This window comes from Dermacentor albipictus, chromosome 2 (assembly GCF_038994185.2).
Source record: "Dermacentor albipictus isolate Rhodes 1998 colony chromosome 2, USDA_Dalb.pri_finalv2, whole genome shotgun sequence".
NCBI lineage: Eukaryota > Metazoa > Arthropoda > Arachnida > Ixodida > Ixodidae > Dermacentor > Dermacentor albipictus.
The window spans coordinates 83391721-83417417 of record NC_091822.1 but is presented as its reverse complement, the minus strand read 5'-3'; the positions used below and the strand labels follow the sequence as shown (position 1 = coordinate 83417417).

General features: G+C 47.7%; 1 protein-coding gene across 1 annotated transcript in view; it reads right to left on the bottom strand.

The window, feature by feature from the left end:
• The window catches only part of LOC135895855 (uncharacterized), a 56760-nt gene extending 34140 nt beyond the window's left edge, over positions 1–22620 (bottom strand). The window contains exons 1-2 of the mRNA XM_070532955.1: positions 22602–22620; positions 5688–5783 (exon numbers count right to left, since the gene is read on the bottom strand). Of these exons, the coding sequence (XP_070389056.1) occupies positions 5688–5751 (64 nt within the window). The 5' untranslated portion in view covers positions 5752–5783; positions 22602–22620. The remainder of the gene's footprint in view (positions 1–5687; positions 5784–22601) is intronic.
• Between the last annotated feature and the right edge of the window lie 3077 nt (positions 22621–25697).

The window sequence follows — 25697 nt, the reverse complement described above, 5'->3', positions numbered from 1 at the left end:
ATGTTTGTCTCAGCACCAAACAATGAATGTGTACTGGATTAAGAAAAAGGAGCGGGAAATTATTCGCTGAGAAGGCCGATAAACATTCAGTGCGGTGCAACTAGGGAAACAATGCTAATGAAAAGTGAAAAAAATAAACAAAAAAGATGAGGTTGAATAGTCGCAACGGCACATCACAAGTCGTCGTAGGCGTCGAAGTCCCTAGTTAGAATGAAATAATTTTAAACAGCTCTGACTGCGTCCACGCAAATGCTCATATTCTGCGGCCTAAAGCACTCAGCACGGTGCGAAAACACGCTCGCAACTTGCAAATCGTGAACGCAAATCATTGTGACCGCACAGGTATCAAGAAGCGCAGTCTGACGCTGCGAAACCGGTGACCGCTGCATTGAGGCTTTATTCCGTAGGGCTCCGTCTCGTTATACCGAGGGCCTACTATAAGAGCACATTTCACATAATTTTCACTAAGCGACTGCCTACTTTTCACGCAAGAAACCGGTTCGGAGAACTCCATCGCGGCGACCACGCGCAGAGGAGGCGTTCACTGCTTGTTTTCGGTAAAGAGCTAGCATCTTTAAGCCATTCTGTGCTCTTTACCCAAGATTAATATTTTTTGACATTAAAGAAACCCTGTCGTTTCGAGAGTACTTACGCAAATGTCCAGCGTGGTACTTGTGTCGTGCGCCGACATACAAACTTATGTGGAGCGCGTCGCGTTATCTCTCATACTACCCAAGAGAGTGGCTTCCGACGGCTGGCGACTCCGTGAGTCCTGGCCGCAAATTGTCGCTATACTGTTGCCGCCGACGCTCCAGACGGGCCAGGCCAAATCCACCTTGGCCAGGCACTCTGTACTTCGTCGGTAACAGAACAGCTACTGGATGGCCCCGACCCGCCAGCCGCTGAGCGTTTGGTGGCGGCGACTTGCCGTCACTTTCGCGGCCATTCGTGCTGTTATACACTGCGGCGCTCATGGAGGGCACGTTCTTGTTTAGAGCGAACTGCGCGCGTCCTACCCATAGCAAGTCCTAAGTGAAACTGCTGATAACGTCGCAATGACGATGAATACGTCAAAAGAAAATGCGGCACAACGATTGATGGATAAACTATGACCTTTTATTTTCTCTGTCCATGCGACTCGATAGACGGACGCAAAAATTGTTAGAACCTAGTCATATACAGCTCCGCTGTAGAAAGATACAGCCCACCGTCATGACGTTCAAGTTCTGTTATCTGCTCCGCAAAAACTAAATAGCATGTGCAAGAAGTGTAAACGCAGGTACCAAGGCAGAAACAGTCAAGTGCTACATTCTTTCAGACTCACCACGTCAAAAAGTACGTGGAATGCGCTTCTTGCGTGGTTTACCACATTACTAGATAGCGCGAAAGTGCATATTCGGAAAACCGGACGCTGTCTAAAGGAGAGATTACGCCAGTGCAAATACACGCGCCAGCTCCAGACAGCACCTAGCAACTAGCGAACATTGCAAATGATCTCCGCTACTAGAAAACACCAAAGCCACTGGCACAGCAAAAACGAAAATAGAGCGACATCTGGGGAAACATCCGCGATAGCAAACGAAAAAGAAAAGCGTGTAAGCGCTCCGTCGACCATGGTCATCGAAGCTGAGGTCGAGTTTGCCTGGGTCAACGGGTACAAGTGAACACTGCTGTTCGTGCCCAGCGCATCATCACATCTCGTCACCTTGTCACATCCTATATTTCTCCCCATTACCCCCCCCCCCCCCCATACATGACCTTTTTTTGAGCGAGCTCACTAACAGTAAGAAACGATTTAGCAGTTCGCACCAAGTAAGTGCACGTCTCGTTCCTTTATGTTCGTCCATTAGTTTTTCCGTCAGTGTAACGCTAAGCGCAATACAGTCATGAACGTCCATGAATTAGCCTCATTCCCCGCTTTACAGAAATCGTGCAGGCAATCGCCTAGGTCTTGCCATACCAGAGCCAACATCTTCTTGCGGCTGCGCCACAAAGCTACTTTGACGTTGTTGCGCCGCCCCAACAAGTCCTGGCGGCTGCACCACTCAGCTACTCAAGTCGTTGTGAGGGCCCAGCCACTCTCTTTCCAGCGCTTTCTAGAGGGTCAAGCTCTCCAGCGCTGTTCTCGGGAAGCGCCGCTCGTTCCGATAGTCCGTGCCCTGCGCTGACTTCGGCCCAATCGCTGGTGGCTAATAAGCACCTTTATATTTCATTTTTCCGAAGAAGGCATGGTATAAGGGGCCATGCATTTTACAATCGGCGAGTAATCAGGAATGCGCTCATGATCGCGCGGTCGTGAGAGCAACCTTGAAATCGTCGACCAACAGCGACATGGCAACTATGAGGAGTCATCGTTTTCCAAGTGTAGCTCGCAGGATTCGCAGCCCCGCAGTGCCCGATATACTACCACTACCAATGTGCAGACGACAGAAAATATTGTAATTGACACTGCATTACTCGTTATGGACACCAGTTGTAAAACATGTTATAATCATGTTGTAATGTAATCATTCAATCGGTAATAGCGACGGACGATGTGTACAAAGGGCAGGGACGTAATCAACGCGAGCTTATGACTCGAGCTTACTGGAAATCCCTCGTTCAAGATGAACAATTGCAAGCCTCTATTCCAATCAGGAATGAAGTTCCACGGCTTACCCAGTCTTTTCAGGCAGGGCTAAAGACACGCTGCTTCCTTCAGTGTAGCGCGCGTGCTGCCCAAAGCCCTGGCTCAACCATCAGAGTCCATCCTTTTTCCAAGGCTACGGATCCGTTTTGCCGACTTCTCTTGCCTACATTGGTTTATCGACTAGAGGCTGTTCACCTTGGAGACCTGCTGCGGATGTGCGTACGTTTCGGCCCGAAAATCACACTCCCTCACTTGGAAATCAAGGGCCGACAGGAGCGCACCGGACAGCGCAGGAGCCGCACTGCGTTACAGAGCCGCCGTCCCTATCTCGGGGTGAACCTATTCTAGGGACTATATTTCCTTACACAGAAAAGAAAACTCTTGCGGAGGCTCCCATCGGCGTCTCCGAGCTGGTTTAGCTTGCTGCACTGGGTCCCGAAGGACCGATCTCCGTAGCCGGGCTCGGGACTGTTAACCCGATTCCCTTTTGGTTGCAGCGAGGCCTCCCTAGACGGGAACACGGAAACGCCTTATTGCGCTTAAAACCAAGAAAGCTTTAACAGAGGGCCTGCCTCATCAACGGCGGTGCCAACATCATACTACGAAAAACCCTATTTACAAAGCTATAAAGGAAATACGCCGAAGTCGTCCCAAATTCTACGCTGCCGAAGCGTAGGGCAGGTAGATACTCGGATGTAGACCCCCTAAATGTCCAAGTAATGGGTATGACCCTTATAGACAAGTTATCCATCTTACTAAACGAAACAAAAGGCAGCTTATCCAAGCATAATAACAGAAAAGAAGAACCGAAAAGAGGCATCATGCGCCAAAATTTTATTAGTCAAGCTTATTCAAATCGCAAAGTGTTAAGCCACCTCACAGAGAAAAAAATTAGCATAAGCCTTTGGCAAAACAACTGTAAACATAAGACTCCATGAATCTACCTATTTTAACTATGTAAAGCTAGTGAATTTAGGCATGGGGAGCTCGAGAGTGTCGAAGCTTGTCATTGTATTACGAAGTCCACAACATTCATTAGGTCATATACAAACAAAATTCGGTAGATAAATTCCCGACTTGCTTATTAAAGATGACTGCTTTCTTTGAGACCACAGAAACGATGTATTTTAGTGATCTATTGTAAAAAATATTTATTTTTGAAATGGTTGCATTAAATCTGCCGTGTGTAGACAAGTATTGCCTGCAGGCAATACACCCGAAAATATTTTTTGCTGCTGAGTTTCGATATTGCGTACAAAGATTAGGACTATATGTTAACTACTAACGCTGATTGCACAGGCGTTAAGTGCTGTTTGCTGAATTGTACAAGAAACACACGAGAAGGTAGGGATGTTCGGCTAGCGACACCCTTTTCCTTGAAAGCACGGTCAGAGCAGACCCAGATGCAAGGTGCTCAGCTGCAGTGGTATCACACAGGTAGTGTAAGGGAAATTTCATGCACGCCTGCTAAGGCAAAAGCCTTAAGTGGCTCATACAGCCGATGGTCCAGAAAACGCCGCGTGCGGTACAGAAAGTCGCTTGAGCTTGCCTCGCGAAGGCACGCGCTCATGCCACTGCTCGCGCATTCGTCTTCGTCGTCTTTCACAGCTGGCTCCGGTGCCGCTCATCAAGCCAAAAAAAAGGGGGGGGGGGGTACTCAAACTCACCACTTTTAGCGGGAGTTGAAATCTCGAGATTATGTGGAAGTCGAATTTAGGACGTTTGGGGTTAAGGCGAAGGTAATTAAAGCACAGGTAATTATTATCAACTTAAGTAAGGCACCACAAACACATGACATTTGGTGGGTGTCAAGCCCATGACCTTTGATATTAAATAAGGCAAAGTTAATTAATGCAACGCCCATTAAGGCACTCGAACACACGAGCTTTGGTGAGAGAAAACGAGGAACAAGAAGTAACGACGGATTGAGATGAGAATACCAAGTAATTAAATGAATGTCACTTGAGTGCAGGCTTTCGCCTTCACTCTCTTTCGCGTACACTGAAGTGACTGTCAAGTACATTTTTTTTTACAGATGACGAAAGCGATGTTTACAAATTCCAGACGATGCTTTAAGCGGCTTGAGGTATAGCGCCTCAAGCATTGCCGCAAAACTTTTTTTTATGCGAAGCATATTACGAGAGCTGAACCCAGCTCCTCAGGCGCGGCGGTGTCGCCTTGAATACCACGTGACACCGTGACGTCACGACAGAGGAGAAGTGGCTTTGGCTCAACGCTTGCAAGATGGGCTGGGTGGCAATCGAACCAGGGTCTCCGGAGTGTGAGACGGAGACGCTACCACTGAGCCACAAGTACGATGCTTCAAAGCGGTACAAAAGCGCCTCTAGTGAATGCGGTGTTGCCTTAGAAACGAGCTGTTTCTAAGGCTCAGGGGTGCGTCGCTTGCTCACGCGCACATTTCGTTGCCGCGCCGAACGCTGCGTTGCTCGACGCTCACCGCGTCCAATGCGGGGCGTCCAAGGCGAAGCAGAGTAACGCATGAGTTGTTTCTTCGTCTAGCCGAACCAAATATAGCCAAGCAACAGCAGTTCACCAAGCTAAACAGTGGTTCAACAACTAAAATAAAGGCTAGTATGCTTCGCATCCTGGGCTTAACCTTACCTAAGCCACAGCCATTTTTTTTCTTTCTTTTCGACGAATATAGTTCGTCTCGGAATATTTTGCACAGTTTACACTCCTCGTCCTTAAAGGTTTATAACAAATTCATCTAAGACCACACTCCTCCAACCAGCTAACAACACTATATATCCTAGTTTCATGTTGACTTCATTATAGTGACTAAGCACATTTTCTTTATAAAATAAGCATGCATGCCTGTATAAGATATAATGGTGTTTAATCTGGCATCAGGTCACTTTTGCATAAGTAGAGTTGAGAGCCCAAAAAATCACTCAAGCTCTCTACTTTTCTATGAACACTTTAGCAAACAAAAGTGAACTTATTAAATGTAATCAATTAAGGCGAAATTCTCAGGATATACGGGGAATAAAGTACATCTTGCATCTATGTGTGAACATATTTGTGAATTAGAGCTTACCGGTTCTGTGCGTATATGCTGTCCGCAGAAGGGACAGAATGCCGAAGGTGTATAAATGAGCCATCGACCCTTCTGAAGCGCAGGATGTATCAGCGCCTGCAGAAAAGATATGTGTGATCGGGCTACGCTGTATTTAGTTTACGAAAAAACGCTGAATATATCTTTATCACAAAGTAGACAACCTAAATTATCAGTGCTGCTCAAAACGCTCGTGGAAGCACAAATTATGAACATAATCTGTGCTGCATCAGTTCCTTTCCACCTTCCACATGCGAGTGAATGCGGCTGTAGCACTGCATTTGATGTTTCGGAAGTCTCTATATGGAACTTTTGCCGCAGTTTGCAGGCAAGTGCTGCACTGTCGCCACAAGGTCCTTCGTAGTACTTTCTGCAATTACATTTGCACGGACTCGCAAAGATCGATCGCACCGTTACCATTGGCGCCGTCACCACCACCATGATTTTGTATGGCTATCGACGTGAATGTTACGAGGTCACCAGAGATGGTCACATGGCTGCAAAAAGTGACGAAGCAGTGAGGATGGACTGTCACGCTCCACTCAATCGACCGCGCCGCAGGGCCCTGGCAGCATTCTACGTTCCCAGGATGGCGTGAGGGCTGTGTGCGCAAATAGCGTTTCTCCCGAGTAGCTGCGTGCGTACCACATCGCGGTTCATGCGCTGGTCTGAGCGAAGCGAGATACTGAACGGTAAGCGAAATCTGCTTATTTATTTCTTTTGCCACTCACAAAGGCCGATGATCTCCCTTTGGTATCATCTCGAGCACAATAGAAGTGGGACACCCGCAACGTCATTACATGGTGCTCCCCATCAGATGAGCGTTCGGAAACGCTTGGCAGCTTCTTATTAGAAGGGCCTATAAGCAAGCCTTGGGACTTCCCGCAAATACGTCAAACGAGAAATTCTTGGCGCTCGGCGTGCACAATACATTAGACGAACTTATTGAGGCACAGAGAGTAGCGCAGTATGAAAGGCTTACGCAGAGTTTGACGGGGAGACACATCTTAGATGACATCGGAATAACCTACGAAGCACAGCACGGAGTGCGGAGAGACATCCCAAGGAAAATAAGGGAACATCTATCAATACCCCCACTCCCCAGAAACATGCACCCGGAGTTTCACCAAGATCGAAGAAACGCACGAGCGAGAGCTCTCCACAAAAGATTCCGTTATGCCAGGGACGTGGTCTATGTGGACGCGGCGGAGTACGCAAATGGACAGAGTATGTCGATAGTTGCTACGAGTCTAGAGGGTGACTGCAGAGTTAGTGGGACGGTGAAAACATGGAAGGCAGAGGTGGCGGAGGAAGCTGCCTTAGCACTGGCAATAGCCTCCACGGAAGCCAACATCGTAGTAAGCGACTGCAAGACAGCAGTCAAGAACTATGCAAAAGGAAGAATCTCGCCGGAAGCACTCAGAATTTTAAACAACTTTCGTGAAGATTGCGACATTCACATTATATGGGCACCCGCACACTCCTCCCTTCCCGGGAACGAAATAGCGCACAACCTGGCTCGAGAACTGACAGGCCGAGCAGGTGACACGCAACAAATACTGGGAACGGAGAGAGACCGGATGACGAGCTTTAACGAGATCACCAAACACTATAAATTGGGAAGGGCCCACTTCCCCCCGGCACACTCCTCGTTAAATAGACGGCAAGCGACGGCATGGCGCCTCTTACAAACAGATATATATCCGAACCCGGTGGCCTACCACCGCTACTACCCGGACCTTTACACGGATAGATGTAGATTCTGTGAAGAAAGGGCGGACCTACAACACATGGTATGGGCTTGTCCTCGTACACCCATACAGAATAAAATAATTAAAACCAGAGAGCAGTGGGAGACCGCGTTGCTCAGCTGTGCACCGGAAGACCAACGCAAGGCAATCCAGCAGGCCGAAGATGCCGCCAGGGCCCAAGGGCTCGAGGCCGTCATTTAGGTAGAGGCCTAGGTCTCTAATCTGCTGTGCACAAATAAAGTCTATTCCTCCTCCTCCTCCTCCTTCTGGGGCTCTTTTCCGGCTTTCGTACAGACTTTTCGGCAAGTTGGTTACGCATAGTAGATTATGGTCAAGCGCGTACACGGACACAATTCTGAGGGAACTAGCTCTTAACTGCTTCGCTGTAATTTGCTGTAAAGTTGCTTACGTCTTCGTGTATGTTAATTAATTACTTAATGACAACGACGAGCGCGCGAACAGCGGCATGAGTGCGCTGGCGCAGTGCCGCAGAGGCGCGCCTACAAGCCAGCTGTATAGAAGACGGCGAAGCTAGAGCCAATCCTTATGGTGGTAGTCTAGTGTTAACACGCGTACACGATCCTGGGGGAAGTAGCCCATAAGAGCTTCACTGTGAACACTTGATGAGGTGGTTTCAGATAATGATTCCATTACATTATAACGTGTATTTTTGTGGTGACCAGTGCTGCTCCCTATAAAAATATTTGTCCGTTTTATTGTTAAGGAAACGCCGGAAAGCCGGAGGAAAGTTATTCTCTCTTGTAGGCGATAGGATAGCTTTCTTAAAAAAATTATGAGGTTTTACGTGCCAAAACCACTTTCTGATTATGAGGCACGCCGTAGTGGGGGACACCGGAAATTTCGACCACCTGGGGTTCTTTAGCGTGCACCTAAATCTAAGTACACGGGTGTTTTCGCATTTCGCCCCCATCGAAATGCGGCCGCCGAAGCCGCGATTCGATCCCACCACCTCGTGCTCAGCAGCCGAACACCATAGCCCATGAGCAACCACGGCGGGTAAGGATAGCTTTTTGTGTGTCAGTAGAGCTAACCCCGGCGCATTGATGATCTTTGATTTCTTATTGCCCTGAGAAATTAAAAAATAGAAGACTCAGTGCCCTTCCACTCTCGGAAGAAGGATGACCAGCGAAGCTGTCTATGTGGGCCCCTTAATGGGGAACTGCGCCTCCACCGCGGCTAGGCCCGCCATAGAAATATCTTTGGAATCGGTGCACGCATGGGGAGGGCTAAACGCCTGATTCATCTCCGCCACGGGTCTGCCCAGCATTGGACTATATTCAGTATCGGGCCACGGGCGGAGAGTGGTTAATGTCTGGTTCACCTCCGCTGCGGGTCAGCCCGCAATTTCACTATCTTCGGGATCGGCCCACGTAGGGGGAGTGCTTAATGCCTGGTTCACCTCCGCCGCGGGTCGGAGCGGTATTACACTATCTTCGGTATCGGCCCACGTATGGGGTGTGCTTAACACTTGGTTCACCTCCGCCACGGGTCGGCCCGGTATTGCACTAGCTTCATGATCGGCCCACGTATGGGCAGTGATTAACGCCTGGTTCACCGGCGAATGTATCATCGTCAACATCATCAGCCTGGCTACGCCCACTGTAGAGCAAAGGCACCTCCCATACTTCTCCAACTACCCTGGTCATGAGCTAATTGTGGCCATGTTGTCCCTGCAAACTTCTTAATCTCATCCGGCCACCTAAAGTTTTTCCGCCCCCTGCTACGTTTTCCTTCTCTTGGAATCCAGTTCGTAACCCTTAATGACCATCGGTTATCTTCCCACCTCATTACATGTCCCGCCCATGCCCATTTCTTTTTTTTTGATTTCAACTAAGATGCTATTAACTCGCGTTTGTTCCCTTACCTAATATGCTCTTTTTTTATCCCTTAACGTTACACCCATCATTATTCTTTCCATAGCTCGTTTCATCGTCTTCAATTTAAGTAGAACCCTTTTCGTAAGCCTCTAGGTTTGTGCCCCGTACGTGAGCACTGGTAAGCCACAGCCGTTACACACTTTTCTCTTGAGGGATAATGGCAACTTGCAATTCATGATCTGAGAATGCCTGGCAAACGCACCCCAGCCCATTTTCATTCTTCTGATTATTTCAGTCTCATGATACGGATCAGCGATCACTACCTGTCCTAAGTAGATCCATTCCCCTGCCACTTCCAGTGCCTCGCTACCTATCGTAAACTGCTGTTGTCTTCCGAGACTGTTAACATTACTTTAGTTTTCTTCAGATTTATTTTTAGAGCCACCATTCCGCTTTACCTCTCCCGGTCAGTGAGCGTGCATTGAAATTGGTCCCCTGAGTTACTAAGCGAGGCAATATCATCAGAAAATCGCAAGTTCCTAAGGTATTCTTCATTAACTCTTATCGATAATGCTTCCCAATCCGCGTCTCTGAATACCTCCTGTAAACACGCTGTGAATAGCATGGGAGAGATCGCATAACCCTGCCTGACGCCTTTCTTTATTGGAATTTTGTTGCTTTCTTTATGGAGGACTACGGTGGCTGTGGAGCCGCTATAAATATTTTGCAATATTTTTACATACCGCTCGTCGACACCCTGATTCTGTAATGCCTCCAAGACTGCGGAGGTTTCGACTTAATCAAACGCTTTCTTGTAATCATTGAAAGCTATATATCAGAGTTGTTTATATTTCGCACATTTCTCTATCACCTGATTGATAGTGTGAAGATGGTGTATTGTTGAGTAGCCTTTACGGAATCCTGCGTGGTCTTTTGGTAGACAGAAGTCTAAGGTCTTTCTGATTCTATTTGCGATTACGTTAGTAAATACTTTGTAGGCAACGGACAGTAAGCGGATCGGTTTATAATTTTTCCAGTCTTTGGCATCCCCTTTCTTATGGATTAGTATTATGTTGGCGTTCTTCCAAGTTTCCGGTACACTCGAGGTCATGAGGCATTGCGTATACAGGGTGGCCAGTTTTTCTAGAACAATCTGCCCACCATCCTACAACCAATCTGCTGTAACCTGATCCTCCTCAGCTGCCTTCCTCCTTTGCGTAGCTCCCTAGGCTTTCTTTACTTCTTCCGGCGTTACTTGTCGGATGTCAAATTCCTCTATACCATTCTCTCTTCCATTGCACTCGTGGGTGACACTGGTACTGTATAAATCTCTATAGAATTCCTCAGCCACTTGAACTATCTCATCCATATCAGTAATGATATTGCCGGCTTTGTCTCTTAACGCATACATCTGATTCTTGCCTGTTCCTAGTTTCGTCTTCACTGCTTTTAGGCTTCCTCCGTTCCTGAGAGTATGTTCAATTCTCTCAATATTTTATTTCCTTATGTCAGCTGTCTTGCGCTTGTTGATTAACTACGAAAGATCTGCCATTTATATCCTAGCTGTAGGGTTAGAGGCTTTCATGCATTGGCGTTTCATGATCTGGCGAATGTATGGGGAATGTATGGGGAATGCTGCTGGTTCACTTCCGCAGCGGGTCGTCCCGGTATTGCACTATCTTTGGGATCGGCCCATGTGTGGGGAGTTTTGTGTATACGCGCGGACACGATGTAGGGGAACTAGCCTTTAACAGCTTCGCTTTAACTCTGTATGAAATTGGTTACCTGTTCGTGCTCCAAAATAATGAATAATTTGCTTATTAATTATTGACAGGGATGAACGCGGGAGCAGTGGAACGAGCGCGTTTGCGCGGTAGCGCCGAGGGACGCCAACGAGCCAGCTGTGGAAGACGGTATCGCTGGAGCCAGTTCTAATGATGCTGGAGGCAATGCTGATGACGATCGTTTTTTTTTTTGTCAACGCACGAACACGTTCCTGGGGGAAGAAGCTCTTAAGAGCTTCCCTGCAAAAACACGCATCACAATGTAGAGATGATAACGGTGACATTACGCCTTATTGTTGCTTGAAGCCATTTCATGAAATTATTATTGAAAAGTTCGCGAGGACACACAATCATGTACTAGAGCCAGTGAGAGGAACGATTCAAGGTGCACTTTACTAATACGTAAAACGCGTTCTGTAGTGTTATGATCTTTCTGGGCAACAAAGCATAATCTACACTCAACCACAAAAGAATATGGATCACGGTTTTTCAGAAACCGTTCAATTTCCGAGCAGCATCTAACCATAGTCCGTAAAACGAATCATCAAAATGTTTTCACACATAGTGGTAGGGGCTATGAATGCGAATAATGGGCTGCAGTTTGAGGCTACACAGATATGCAGCCTGTTCAGCCACGTTAGTACTAATGGCACCGTTCGCTGCCGTGAGCACTGGAGAATAAAAATGTGAAATAAAACCTTTTACCAGCTAATTTTTATTGTAATTTTTATTCTTTTCCGTTAATTATACAAACTTCTGCATACAAATGAACCTATACATTGCAACTTTTCTTGCATTATCTAGCAACAAGCAAACGCCATGCAAGACGAACCAGATGTATGCGTGGTGCGCCAGACAGTCCACCAAAGCCAGCGAGGCCGGCTGCGCTTTTCAAGTTCACCTGATCGGCGACGCGTCTCTGTTTTCGCACTTTCTTTTTAATTTAACCTAGCTTGTTGGGCTCCAGGCATATACTTGCATTCTTTCTGCATCTCGACACGGCACCACTGCCCTATTGGACTACTACGGCAAGGTGTGAAATATCGTTTGACAGCCGACGATGCATTTTAAGCAATTTAGGCTAACAGCACGCAATCTACGGACTGGATTCCAAGGGAAGGGAAGGGCAGCAGGGGGCGGCAGAAAGTTAGGTGGGCGGATGAGGCTAAGAAGCTACCAGGGACAACACGGCCCCAAGTAGTAATGACCTGCAGTGGGCGTAACCAGACTGATGATGAAGTGGGATACAATAGGGCTCGGTGAGGTTAGGAGGACAAAAAAAGCATACACAGGGCTGAAAAGCGGGCATGTCCTGTGCTTCCGGAGCTTAGCGAAGAGACGACAACTCGGGGTCCGATTCCTGATTAATAAGGATACAGCTGGTAACATACAGGAACTCTATAACATTAACAAGAGGGTGGCAGGTCTTGTGAAACTTAATAAGAGTTACAAATTGACGGTCGTACAGGCTTACGCCCCTACATCCAGCCATGATGACCATGAAGTTGAAAGCTTCTATGAAAGACGTGAAATCGTGGATGGGTAAAGTCAAAACAAAATGCACTATACTGTTGGGCGGCCTCAATGTCTGGGTAGGCAAGAAGCAAGCTGGAGACTAGTCAGTGGGCGGATATTGCATAGGTTCATGGAATAGCAGGGGAGAGTTATTAGTAGAGTTTGCAGAACGCAATAATATGCGTATAATAAATACCTTCTTCCGCAAGCGGGATAGCCGAAAGTGGATATCGCCCCAGTCGCCCCAATGCGAGACTACAAATGAAATAGACCTTATACCCTGCGCTAACCCTAGCATCTGATCTGATAAAGATCTGATTAAGGAACGCCAATGTATGAAAGCCTCTAACCCTACAGCTAGAATAGAAATGACAGAATTTTCGAAGTTAATCAACAAGCGTAAGGCAGCTCACATAAAGAAGTATTATGCGGATAGAATTGAACATGCTTTTAGAAACGGCGGAAGATTAAAAGCAGTGAAGAAGAAACTACGAATCAGCAAGAATCAGATGTATGCGTTAAAAGGTAAAGCCGGCAATATCATTACTAATAAGGATGAGATAGCTCAAGTGGCTGGGGAGCTCTATAGAGATGCATGCAGTACCACTGGCACCCACGACGATAATGAAAGAGAAAATAGTATAGAGGAATTTGATATCCGACAAGTAACGCCGGAAGAAGTAAAGAAAGCCAGGGAGCTATGCAAAGGGGGAAGGCAGCTAGGGAGGATCAGGTAACAGAAAACGTCTTGAAGGATGGTGGGAATATTGGTCTAGAAAAACTGGCTACCCTGTATACGCAATGCGTCATGACCTCAAGCACACCGGAATCTTGGAAGAACGCCAGCATATTCCTAAACAATAAGAAACGGGATGGTAAAGACATGAAAAATTATAGACCGATCAGCTTACTGTCCGTTGCCTACAAATTATTTACTAAGGTAATCGTAAATAGAATTAGGAACACCTTAGAAATCTGTCAGCCAAAGGACCATGCAGGAATTCATGAAGGCTACTCAACTATAGACCCTAATCACACTATCAATCAGGTAATAGATAAATGTGCGGAATATAAACAACCCTTATATATAGCTTTTATTGATTACCAGGAATCCTTTGATTCACTCGATGCCTCAGCAGTCATGGAGGCATTTCGGAATCAGGGTGTAAACGAGCCGGATGCAAAAATACAGAAAAATATCTATAGCGGCTCCACAGCCACCGTAGTCCTCCATAAAGAAAGCAACAGAATCGCAATAAAGAAGGGCATCAGGCATGGAGATAGGATCTCTCCAATGCTATTCACAGCGTGTTTACTGGAGGTATGCCGAGACCTGGGTTGGTTAGAATTGGGGATAAGAATTATGGGAGAATACCTTAGTAACTTACGATTCGCTGATGATATTGCCTTGCTTAGTAACTCAGGGGACGAATTACAATGCCTACTCACTGACCTGGACAGGAAAAGCAGAAGGTTCGGTATAAAAATTAATTTGAAGAAAACTAAAGTAACCTTTACCAGTCGCGGAAGAGAACACTAGTTTACGATAGGTAGCGAGGCATTGGAAGTGGTAAGAGAATATATCTACTTAGGGCAGGTAGTGACCACGGATCCTGATCTTGAGACTGAAATAATCAGAAGAATAGGAATGGGCTGGGGTGCATTTGGCAGGCATTCTCAGATCATGAACAGCAGGTTCCTTTTATCCCTCAATAGAAAAGTGTATAACAGCTGTGTCTTATCAATAATCACTTACGGCGCAGAAACCTGGAGGCTTAAGAAAAGGGTTCTACTTAAATTTAGGACGACGCAACGAGCTATGGAAAGAAGAAGGATGGATGTAACGTTAAGGGATAAGAAAAGAGCAGGCTGGGTGAGGGAACAAACGCGAGGCAATGACATGTTAGTTGAAATCAAGAAATAGAAATGGGCATGGGCGGGACATGTAGTAAGGAGGGAAGATAACCGATAGTCTTTAATAGTTACGGACTGGATTCCAAGAGAAGGAAAACGTAGCAGGGGGCGGCAAAACTTTAGGTGGGCGGATGAGATTAAGAAGTTTGCAGGGACAACACGGCCACAATTAGCTCATGACCGGGATAGTCGGAGAAGAATGGGAGGGGCCTTTGCCCTGCAGTGGGCGTAACCAGACTAATGATCAGTGGCGTAGCAACAGGGGGGGCCGGGGGGCCGTGGGCCCCGGGTGTAGGGGGTCCATAGGGGGGGGGGTGTCATATACGTCTGAAGACACCCCTCTTTCCGCCAGCTACACCCGGGGGGGGGTGACAGAAGACCTATGGGCCCCGGGTGCCAGACGAGCTAGCTACGCCACTGCTAATGATGATGATGAATTATAATTGCTGGTGCCCGCGTGCCTTCCAGACAGTACGAAAAAATTCGCGCCACTGATTCAATCGGATTACACAAGGCTCCGTAAGAACAGACCACGGATAGAACCACCAATAGCGTACGTGAAACTTCCGACACATGCAGACTCATTCTGTGGCGAGCCATAACGTTTAACCTTTGTTAGCTTGTGAACAACAGTCACTTCAGCGAAAAAGAAAACGTACACGCGGGAACACACTGCTTGGAATCTCTAGCGGAGGCGGCGCAGGCAAAGTAGCCTATGCCCAATTGGTCCGAAGCCCATGCCAGCGCTTTCTTTCCATATACGGTATCCGCTTACGCGCTCTCTACATGCCTGGTCGCCGCTGTGGAGCGCGTCCCTCGCGCCACTCCACTTTCCTCTTCACCCTCTCGTCATACTCTTCTCCTCCGATCTCCTCCTCATTCTTCTGCTGCACCCTCTTCCGCCTTCCTCGTCGCGCTCTCTTCGCTCTCGCCGCCCTTCATTTCCCGCTGCGCTCCGCGTTCGTTCTCTCATCCTCCGCTTTGCTCATTCGCTTGGTTACGCCGAGGTACGCTGGCACTCAACACAGGAACGGGCGCCTAAGAGCGGCGTTGTAAATCGAAAGACGAGTAGTAAAGAAACAAGAAAGAAACAATGTACTTCAGCTGGCGTAGAAAGGCGTAAGGAGCCCCACGTGCACTTCAGGTCGTGCGCTGCGGTGCTGTAATTGCGAAATATCCCCTGGCGCACACTCATAGTCGAATGCGGCGGATGAATTTGTGGGATGCGCAATAGCGTCGCGAAACTTTGTAAGTCGGCGTGTGCGCATCGTAATCCGAACGCGAACACGGTCGTCGATTCGGTATTCCACGTAGCATCCGTCGAAGAGTGTAGTCTCAGCTGTCCCTCCTTTCCTGCCTTTCGATGCGCACACGGGCAGATTATGCCGTTTGGGCGCGCTGCGCATAGGCGGCGACGTCAAGATTTTCTTTGTCGGTAATGGGAACGTGTGGCAGCAAGGCTTCAAATGCCGTCGTCGCCTTCCTTCCGTAAACCAGCTTGAACGGCGTGATCTGCGTTGTTTCTTCCACCATCATGTTTAAGCGAAAGTTACGTTGAGGAGGACCGCATCCCAGCTTTTATGTTCGACGTTGACGTACCTCAATAACATGTCGACGAGGGTCTTATTCTGGCGCTTTGTAAGGCCGTCCGTGTGCGAGTGGTAGGCGGTCGTCCTGCGATAATTGTCTGTATGCAGTGCAGGATGGCTTGAGTAAGCTCCGCCGTAAAATAATTTCTTCTGTCGACGACCACCAGACCCAGCTCCAGGCCGTCCAGAGGGCTCACGAAAGGGCGGAGGCTCACGGGCTTCCCGTCCCAATGTGGATGCGGCCCGCGACCCCTGCCGACCACTAAACCAAGAGTGGGTGGGAAGGGGTTCCTCAGGACCCAATAAAGTTATCTCCTCCTCCTCTGTCGGTGATCAGGTCTTCTGGAGCACCATGTCGAAACAGGGTGCCCTCGACGAAAATTTCGACACTTCGGCCGCGGTGCCTTTGGGTAGTGCTTTCGTTTCTGCTTAGTGGGTAACGTAGTTGATAGCCACGACAATTGGCCTATTCCTTGATATCGACATCGGAAATGGCCGCAGCAAGTCCATCCCGATATGGTGCAATGGTCGGCAAGATGCCTCGATTGGATACAGCAATCCCTGTGGCCTCATTTGTGCTGTCTAGTGTCGCTGGCAGTCTCGGCATGTCCGGACGTGTTGGGCTACATCGGCGTTCAGGCACGGCCAGCAATATTGCACTTCTATATTCCATAGTGCACAGGAGTATCCGAGGTGCCGAGTGGTTGTATTGTCATGTAGAGTGGGCGGAACCCCTGGATGCAGTGCTGAGGGCACAATGAAAAGGTAGTTGGCGCGCACAAGTGGGAAATTCTTCACAAGAACGCCGTTTTGCAGGGAAAAAGAAAAGAATCCTTGCCTCAATTCCCTAGGGACAACGCCAGTTTTGAATTCGAAGTAGTCGACGAAGCTGTTTAGCTGCGGGTCTGACCGTTGTCGTTCCGCGAAGTTTTCCATGCTTATTGTTCTCACGAAGGTGTCGTCATCTTCATCGTCCTGGCGTGGCGGATCAGTGGGGATGCGCTACAGGCAAGTGGGCATCCGAGTACTTCCGTGAAGACTTGTAGACGACAGGAACTTATAATTCTTGGAATCTGAGTCCCTATCTCTAAGGCTATATTGGTATGGGCGGAATTTCATGGGACCCAACTAATGACAAGACATTCTTTTTCCCTCGTAGAATAATTCGCTTCCACTTTCCACAGCGACCGGCTAGGACAAGCAATGACCCTTTCAAATCCGTCTGTGGGCTAGGACAGTGCCGAGACATAGGTTACTTTCATCGGAGTGGATTTCACTGTCGACGTCTTCATGGAAGTGGGCGACTACTGGAGGTGACTGCAGGCATAGGCGCCAACTATAGGGTGACTTCGAGGAGGCGGAAGCGCCCCCCCCCTCCCCCCCTGCGCGGCCGAAGCCTGTTCTGCCCCGCACCCCCGACACACAAACACCTTAAATGTTCTCATCAGACTTTTGCCACCCACATCTTTTAAGGTTTCTTTTGACTCGCATGAACTTCTTACTTGAAATTTTATTGCGGCTAATAGTTTACTGCATAATCATTGGCGCGGGCTTCACTATAGGTGATTCATACTTTTGTTGAATTTCTGAAAAATCTTGACTATAGGAGGACAAGTTCATTAGAACACTAGCGACGTCTTCCTCATCCGCACTTTCTCACTTCTGCATTGTTTTATATTTATACTGTAAATACCATTAACATACACAATTAAATTAAATATACATACAGAACAAAGTTTAGTTTATTTTTGAAAGATAATGAGATTGCCAATCAAAAATTATCTCTAAATGTATGGATAGTCTATGCCTAGAAAACGAATATGCTGCTGTGTGTTCAGCTCACTTGAAATTGCCTTGCGTGCTTTTTTGACCTTGAAAAAACGTGCAGAATTCAGTGACCTCATCAGCAGAGTCTTATGAAGGGCGAGTGAAATGCACGTGAATAGTATGTGTCTCAGTATTGCTTCGCTTTCCAGTAAGCAATGCTAACGACCCAAGAAATGAAAACTCTTGTAATAATTTAGAACATTTATTAAGGATGGAAGCATCGTCACTTGCACACAGAAGTCATAAATGTATAGAAAGATTTCCAATCAACTTCGTGCACCCAGATTACAGGAAATGAGCAGTTGCCCTACTGGAAGAAATCATAGCGCGTATTGTTTCCTCAGCCAGTATTTTTTTTAATTACTGAGATTTAATCAGCTACTTGTGATTAATGACCTAACTCGAGACGTACAGTACATATTATCAAAGTCTCAATGAGGCATTTGTAGGCAGAGACAAGAAATATTTAATTCGCTGTTTTCAGCGACGTACCACTTGCTTACTTACTTTTTCCGACTGACGAGCAAGCCCCCGCGAAATACGAAAAAAATACCACGGGACTACACTCCCACGCACTTCATGAAGCACCGCCCTCGAACAAGTTCCCTCTGTGTTAGCCAGAACGAAATGAAGGAAATAAAGAAAAAACGTGATCGAGCTCGTTCCTTAAACGCCGCGCCCCGGTTAAAATAACACGTCGCGTTTGGTGTTAGTTGGAAACAAGCTATGGTAGCTGTTGTCGTAGCGTAGATAAAGTCCATGGATGTTTCTTTCTCTTTTTGCCCCAAAACCTATCTCCGTAAAAGCGAATCGACAACATCAGTGCAAAGATTTAAAGGTGCGTTTTGTTTAGCCCCAGTCGCTGTGCCTTTCTCGAATGAGCAAAAGGAAAACATGACCCGGCCTTGGCAGATGCTAATGTTACGAAAAAGAAGGCCGGAAATATAAATCAGTCATGGAAGTGCGCCGGTACGACAAACACAGTGACTCTAATGAGAAATTTCTAAAACCTGAAACAGACCGGTAGCTTCCAGAAACAGCGCCGGAGGACTCGCTTCCTGAGTGCTAGCCTACGCGCGGATGTTAAAGGATTTATGGCCTCAAACCTCCATGCTAGCATGCGGGGCGTGGCCACCCAGGTGCCAGTTTCCAAGTAATCAGTTTTGAGGATTCTAAACGACTCGCCCTTCCACCCGTACCATCTTAACCTGCAGCAATGCTCGAAAGAGGACCTGCAGAATCGTGTAAATTTATCGAGTTGGATCCTCACAAAGGCCGATGAGTCACCGCACCTCTTGGGCAACATGAGGGATACAGAATCGCCTAGATTTCTCGAGTTGGGTCCTCACAAAGGCCGATCAGTCACCGGACCTCTTGAGCACCATCGAGGGTACAGATTAAGCAAATTTTCTCGAAACGGCCAGGTTAAGTTGCATAATGCACACTATTGCAGTTACCCCAATACACTCTGAGTAAATCGCAGTCAGCATCGGCACCAGTACTAGTGGTCGTTCAGTGTGCGGAGCGGCATTTACGCCGGTGCTAATAATCAGTCCCATCTTCTTCGATGACACACTGAATGGACAGCGTTGCGTGGACGAAATCCTTGAAGGAGTTGGGGACAAGTTTCTCAGTGAAACTCCGGTGGTGACGCCTTCCGCTTCTGTGGTACCAGCACACAGCAGCAGCCGAGCACGAAACTGGCTGGATGCGACTTTTCGTGCGCAATAATTTGAAAGGCATGGCAGTGTAAATTGGCCGGCTTGGTCACCTGACCTCTCTACACTCGTTTTGCTTCTTTAGGGTTATGCGAAAAATCGCATTTACATGATTGAGACGGATTTCAGATGAGCTCAAGGCAAGGTGAGGGATGCATGCCGTAGAATTTCAGCGTCGGTCATCAAGAAAGCCACTGAAAGTGTGATAATGCGGACTTAGTACTGCGTAGCTGCAGAAGGAGACTTATTCGAACGCTTCGTCTAAGCAGCAGCTGGTGTTCAAAGGCACTTCCGAATTCATAGATAATAAGGGCACACTGAAATCTGATGCTTTAAAATGCGCAAGCATTTCTCTCCTTATCCAACAGAAAAACCGTCCCTCCTTTCGTCCCGCAAGACGATCAAGTTCAGCATAGCGCCCGCAACAGCGAGCGTATTCACCTACGTGAAGCCTCTGCCTTCTACGCCAACGAAGCGGCGAGAACACAGCGCTGACGGAGCTCTCCGCACTTTCCGCATTCTACGGCTTTCGCAGATCGTCTTTTAAGATAAGGGCCGCACGGCCGCCTCAGAAGTAGCCGCCGCCGGAACACAGTTGATTACGGTTCATAATGATTCTTTCTACCTAATAAATGCTGCTTAAATTTCCTTCATTCGCTACATCTTCCTAGTCATTTTATCCCATGCCCATATCCCCAGCGGGCTATGTGTAACACCAGTGAACGTTGCCTCTAATCACCTATTCTACATCGTCTCGTGCAGGTCTCACTTTACAGTTCGTTGTTGCAACCGCACTTCTCCGTTGCATGGTTCTTTCGCGGTCGTTCTCGCAATTATACGAAACATACCAGCATATTACCACGAAACACCAGGTTAGTAGTAAGAAATGCTTAGGCGTCATTCAGGTAAATCCCAGAGAAGATTCTGCGTGGATTATCGCAGCGAATCTGTATATAGCTACCCTCCGGCGGTGGTCGATTTCCGTCCGTCTACGCGTCACGTCCAGACAAAAAAAATGTTCGTCTCCAGTTTCTCGCGAATGCTGTGTAGCTCTTAATCTAATGTCGCGTTATCGGGGATAAAAAAATCATGCGGAAATTGGCCGCTAAGACGACTATATCATTACGCCGAAACTAATATATTGTTTTGGTTACTTGGGTAACAGTGAAGCTGTAAACATTACAGAATTCACGTCTCCTGTGAATACATGTCCGCTTACGGAAGGAGTATGGTTACAGTAAACAGCTGTAACTCTTGTTGTATCGAAACTATCGCAAAACAAAATATATGACAATTAGCCGCTAAGACGACTAATATTACAACGACTTTCATCCACATTGCCTAGTCATATAGTTTGCAGTGAAGTTGTAAATATCGTGGATTTCCCGTCTGCCAAACCTACAAATGTCCTACAAATGTCCCTAGTTCATAAAACAATAAGAATAAGTTACTCCAGAGTCAGAACGCGTACTCGTTGTCTGTGTACTTCAATTTATTTTCATTTATTTATTTATAAATACTACAACCCCTGGTCGCGATCTTAGTAGGGTGGTAAATGAGCGATACATGATCTGATAGAATAATATTGGCGGACAAGAGAGAGAGAGAACAGACAGAAAAAAAGAAAAATGTGTACAATGCAATCCATATAGTCATAGATATACACACATATACACAGATATATACCGATATGACATATCCATAAACACATACGCACACACATACATACGGTATACACGCCCTCGGTTATTAAAAAGCAATACATTATTACAGCAGGTTAGCGATGCACAATAATAATAATAATAATAATAATAATAATAATAATAATAATAATAATAATAATAATAATAATAATAATAATAATAATAATAATAGTTCTTATATATACATAGATGTGTCGCTTGAGGTAAAGAACACCACAGTTTCGCTGCTCGTCCTTCTTCAGAGAATGAAGGGATGACGTTTTTTTTTTTGCAGACGCCCCGATAGTTAATTTGGCTCATTTAGAAGTGCTACATTCGCTTTCTTGAGCCCACTGGTATTGCCTTTTCTCTACACACGAGTCGCTTCCCGGTCTGTTTATTTCGCTTTTATTTTTTGCCAGGAATCTGGTTTTGCAGCACGTATACACTATAATGAAAAATAAGATCATCCCTTTAATTTCGCTCTCGTCTGAAGCAGGTTACCGGGGCAAAATATAGTTGCGCGCGCTCTTTCGATGCGGTGCGAGCGGAGCCGTGATCTTGAAATATTCTTATGCCTATTGTATTGCGTTTTGTGTTTCGTGCGTGGTCAGAGCGGCGCTTTGGGCGCGTTATCCAGGAGCTTTTGCTAACAATAAGATTAATCGGTCTTGATAGACAGATAACAAGTGTGACGTAGAAACGAGAGGAAGGAATAGCTGCGAAGTCGTGAAATCTGCTGCTGGTTCTCCTTCCATACCATCATCAAGGGGATACGCTGCCTCTGATGCCTTGCGACAGGCAAATCGGTTGTTGTCAGCCAGCTTATTTGTGGGCACTGCTTTATGATGCGGGTGGCAGCGCTGTCACGCGGTATTTTTCATTTTTCATTGGGTTACAAAAATTAAATTATGAGATTCTACGTGCCAAAACCACGCTCTAATTATGAAGCACGCCATAGTAGGTGACGCCGCAAATGTGCACCACCTGGGGTTCTTCAACGTGCACCTCACACCGGTGTTTTTCGCCCCCATAAAAATGCTGCTGCTGTGGCTGGGATTCAATCCTGTGTGTTCGTGCTTAGCAGTCCAGCACCATTGCCACTAAGCAACCACGGCGGGTTTTACATTGGGTTTCTTTACGAGTCGGATATCACTGTACGCAATTAGTACGTCGCCAAAAACACCGCAGTTAAATTTCATTTGACGGTGCCTAAAAATGCCTCATTGACACTTCTATAGTTACCACACCTCCTTTCATCCACCTTCTGAAGCTCACCCAAAGCTTGCCACGCTGGTGCAGCGCAACCCTGCTGCCATGCTCCACGAGCTGGACGTTTCGGACAGTGCGCATCTCCTCCTCGAAATCCTTCCTCGTCGTCGCAATGAAGCATGCCTCTTCGTTCTCAATGTTTACAGCCCTCCCAAAGCCCCCTCAGCTCCTCTCCTCCTCGTCCACCGCAAAGCACTCTCCTGCGCTGGCCGCAACGCACAAGTCATTAGAGGCAGCTTCAATGCCCCCTGTACCAGCCGGGCTGCTCCCAAAAGACCTGCAAGCCACTCCCTCTGGACTTTCATCCACATCGAGTGCACTGCAGTCCTTAATTATTTCACTCGCCCTAGCAGGATCCGATCCAGTGCACAACGAGACACCACTCCGGACCTTGCACTCGCCATAAATGTGGCTCGCCTGTCCTGGACTAATACAGGGGTCTCCTATGGTAGCCATCGCGACGTCCTCTGCCCTACTTTACCACTCCCCTCCCTTGCTCGCACCTCTACTCGTCTGAACCAGATAGCTGACTTGGACCGCTTCCGCTCCAGTCGTCCCTATAATTTCTCTTCTGCTCCTATCACCGATCACTTTGCGTTGATTCAGACCATTTTGGCGGACGTCCGCGCTGCCACATCAACACCACCTGCAACAGCACACTCCACTATGGCAGACAGCCGTCTGTTGAACCTTTGGGAGGCCAACCAAGCGGTCCGCCATCGGTGGCAGGCTCAGAAACACAATCGCCACCTCCGGCTTCGTTTGGCTCGGCTCACGTTGGACATGAAGGAGCACTGCTTTTCTCTTCGATAGCAGTGGGCCCAGACCTGGGACCGCATGGCCGGAAAACTGGTTCTCCGTAGCAAGTTGTCGCACCTCAAGGTGCTACTAGACCCTAAACAAACCAAATCTGCCCAGCACAGATATCTTCCGTCTCATTTATAAACACCGCATAAATACATTCAGTACATCTGAATGAATTAATTCATTCAAATACACTATGCTGCGAACACCGGAGTTGAGTGACAAACATCGCACAAATTCTAGCTGGGTAACACCGAGAAAAACAAAAGTTGAGTGGACGTTTGGTCCGCTTCACTACTAAAACCCATCATCCGTACTCATCGATAGTGATTTCATGGCGGTTTTCCGGGACCGCAGCCACTGTGCAACCACCCTTCTCCTCTTCCTGCCTCCTCTTGCTCCCTAACCCCGTCCTTGATGCGGATGGTTCGTGCGGTGCTACTCACGCTCCGCAACACCTCGGCAGCTGGGGCGGACCGCATCACTAACAAGGCACTCCGCAACCAGGATAACCCCTCCCTCCGAGCCCTTACTGGCCTTCTCAATACACAATGGCAGAATGGCACTCTGCTCTCCTCCTGAACCCATCAACGTGTCCCTTTCATCCCCAGACGCGGCAAACCTATTGCCCTCGAACCTCTCCGCCTCATCTCTATCACCTCCTCTCTAGGAAAGCTGTTCGAACAGGCCATCCTCCAGACTTATCTGGGCCATCATGACTTGTATCCGGTCTCCATGCTAGGCTTTCGTTTCCTGTGGTCCCCCCCAAGATGTCATGCTCTACCTTTCCGAAGATCTGCTACACCCCTCCCATCAAAAACGCACTCGAGCTATCCTGGCGCTGGACCTTACGACCATTCGACAACGTACATCATACCGCCATTCTGGACACTCTCTGCTCTCTCCATGTCAGACCCCGTGTCCAAGTTTATCTCACCGCTTTCGCTGCCCAACGCACTGCCGAAATTATATATGGCCTATTTTCTTCTCCTTTCTTCTGCCTTGGCAACAAGGCTACCCCCCCAAGGTTCTGCCTTGTCCCTTCTACATTTCTACATCACCCTCTTCTCGTTGACACGTGATTTACGCACTATTCCAGCTCTGTCTCATGCTTTCGACGCCGATGACGTCCTCATCTATGTGGTCACCTGTAAGCTTGGCTCTTTATCTAGGGCTTGCAACTCTCGGCGGGCTTGCAGCTCACCCGCCGCCTCTTATTCCCATCCGCAGAGAGGTATCCCGCAGGGTTCCGTGATCTCACCCACACTCTTTAATCTTGCCATGTGCGTAGTCCATAGAGCACTACGAGACATCCCTAACATCAAATATGCGATCTACGCAGATGACATCACCATCTGGATCAGCACGGGTTCGCCAGGGCATATCCAAGAAACTCTCCAACAGGCTATGAACAGGGTGCATGAGTCTGCTCAAACTATTGGCCTTAGATGTGCGCCGGAAAAATCTGAGTTACTACTGGTCCATCACAAAAGATGGAGACCGCCCACCATACAAATTGTAAACGAAGGCGTGCCGATTTCCCAACCAAAATGTATTAAGATCCTCGGTCTCCATATCCAGAAAGATGGAGGTCCCGCTGCGACGGTGCATCACCTGCTCAGGCAAGGAGAACAGGTGCTGCACATGATGCGTAGGGTCTCCAACCGAGCAAATGGAGTTAAAGAGGCAGATATGCTTCAACTAAGAAACGCACTAATTATGTCGCGCCTGCGCTATCACCTGCCCTATACCAATCTCCGTCAGCAAGATATCAATCGCCTTGATGCGCTCATCAGGAAGGCGACAAAGCTGGCCATCGGCATCCCGTTTAGTGCCAGCACTAAGCTCCTCCTTGACATCGGTTGCCATAACACGGTGGCGGAACTAATCAGCATTCATCGTCGTCGCCAAGAACTGCGTTTGCAGCGCACGTGTCAAGGCACGCACATCCTCCATAGTATCGGTCATCATCCAAAAGCCGCGCCCCTTGTGAACACGCGCCCACTACCACCGAAACAACGCGAACTCCTAACCATAGCTCCACTGCCACGCCATATGAATCCAGAACGAGGCAAGGAGAGGCGACGACAGCGAGTTGCCTACTTCAAGAGGTACACGGCAAGACACCCTGACGGCATATACTTCTACACTGATGCTAGCGTTGGTGCACGGGGCTCCGCTATAGCAGTCGTGAATAACGACCTCCAAGCTGTACATACTGAGTTACTCCCAGAGACAGATCCGACCTTAGCGGAACTGACAGCCATCGCAACCGCGATCAAACACATGCCCCTTAGT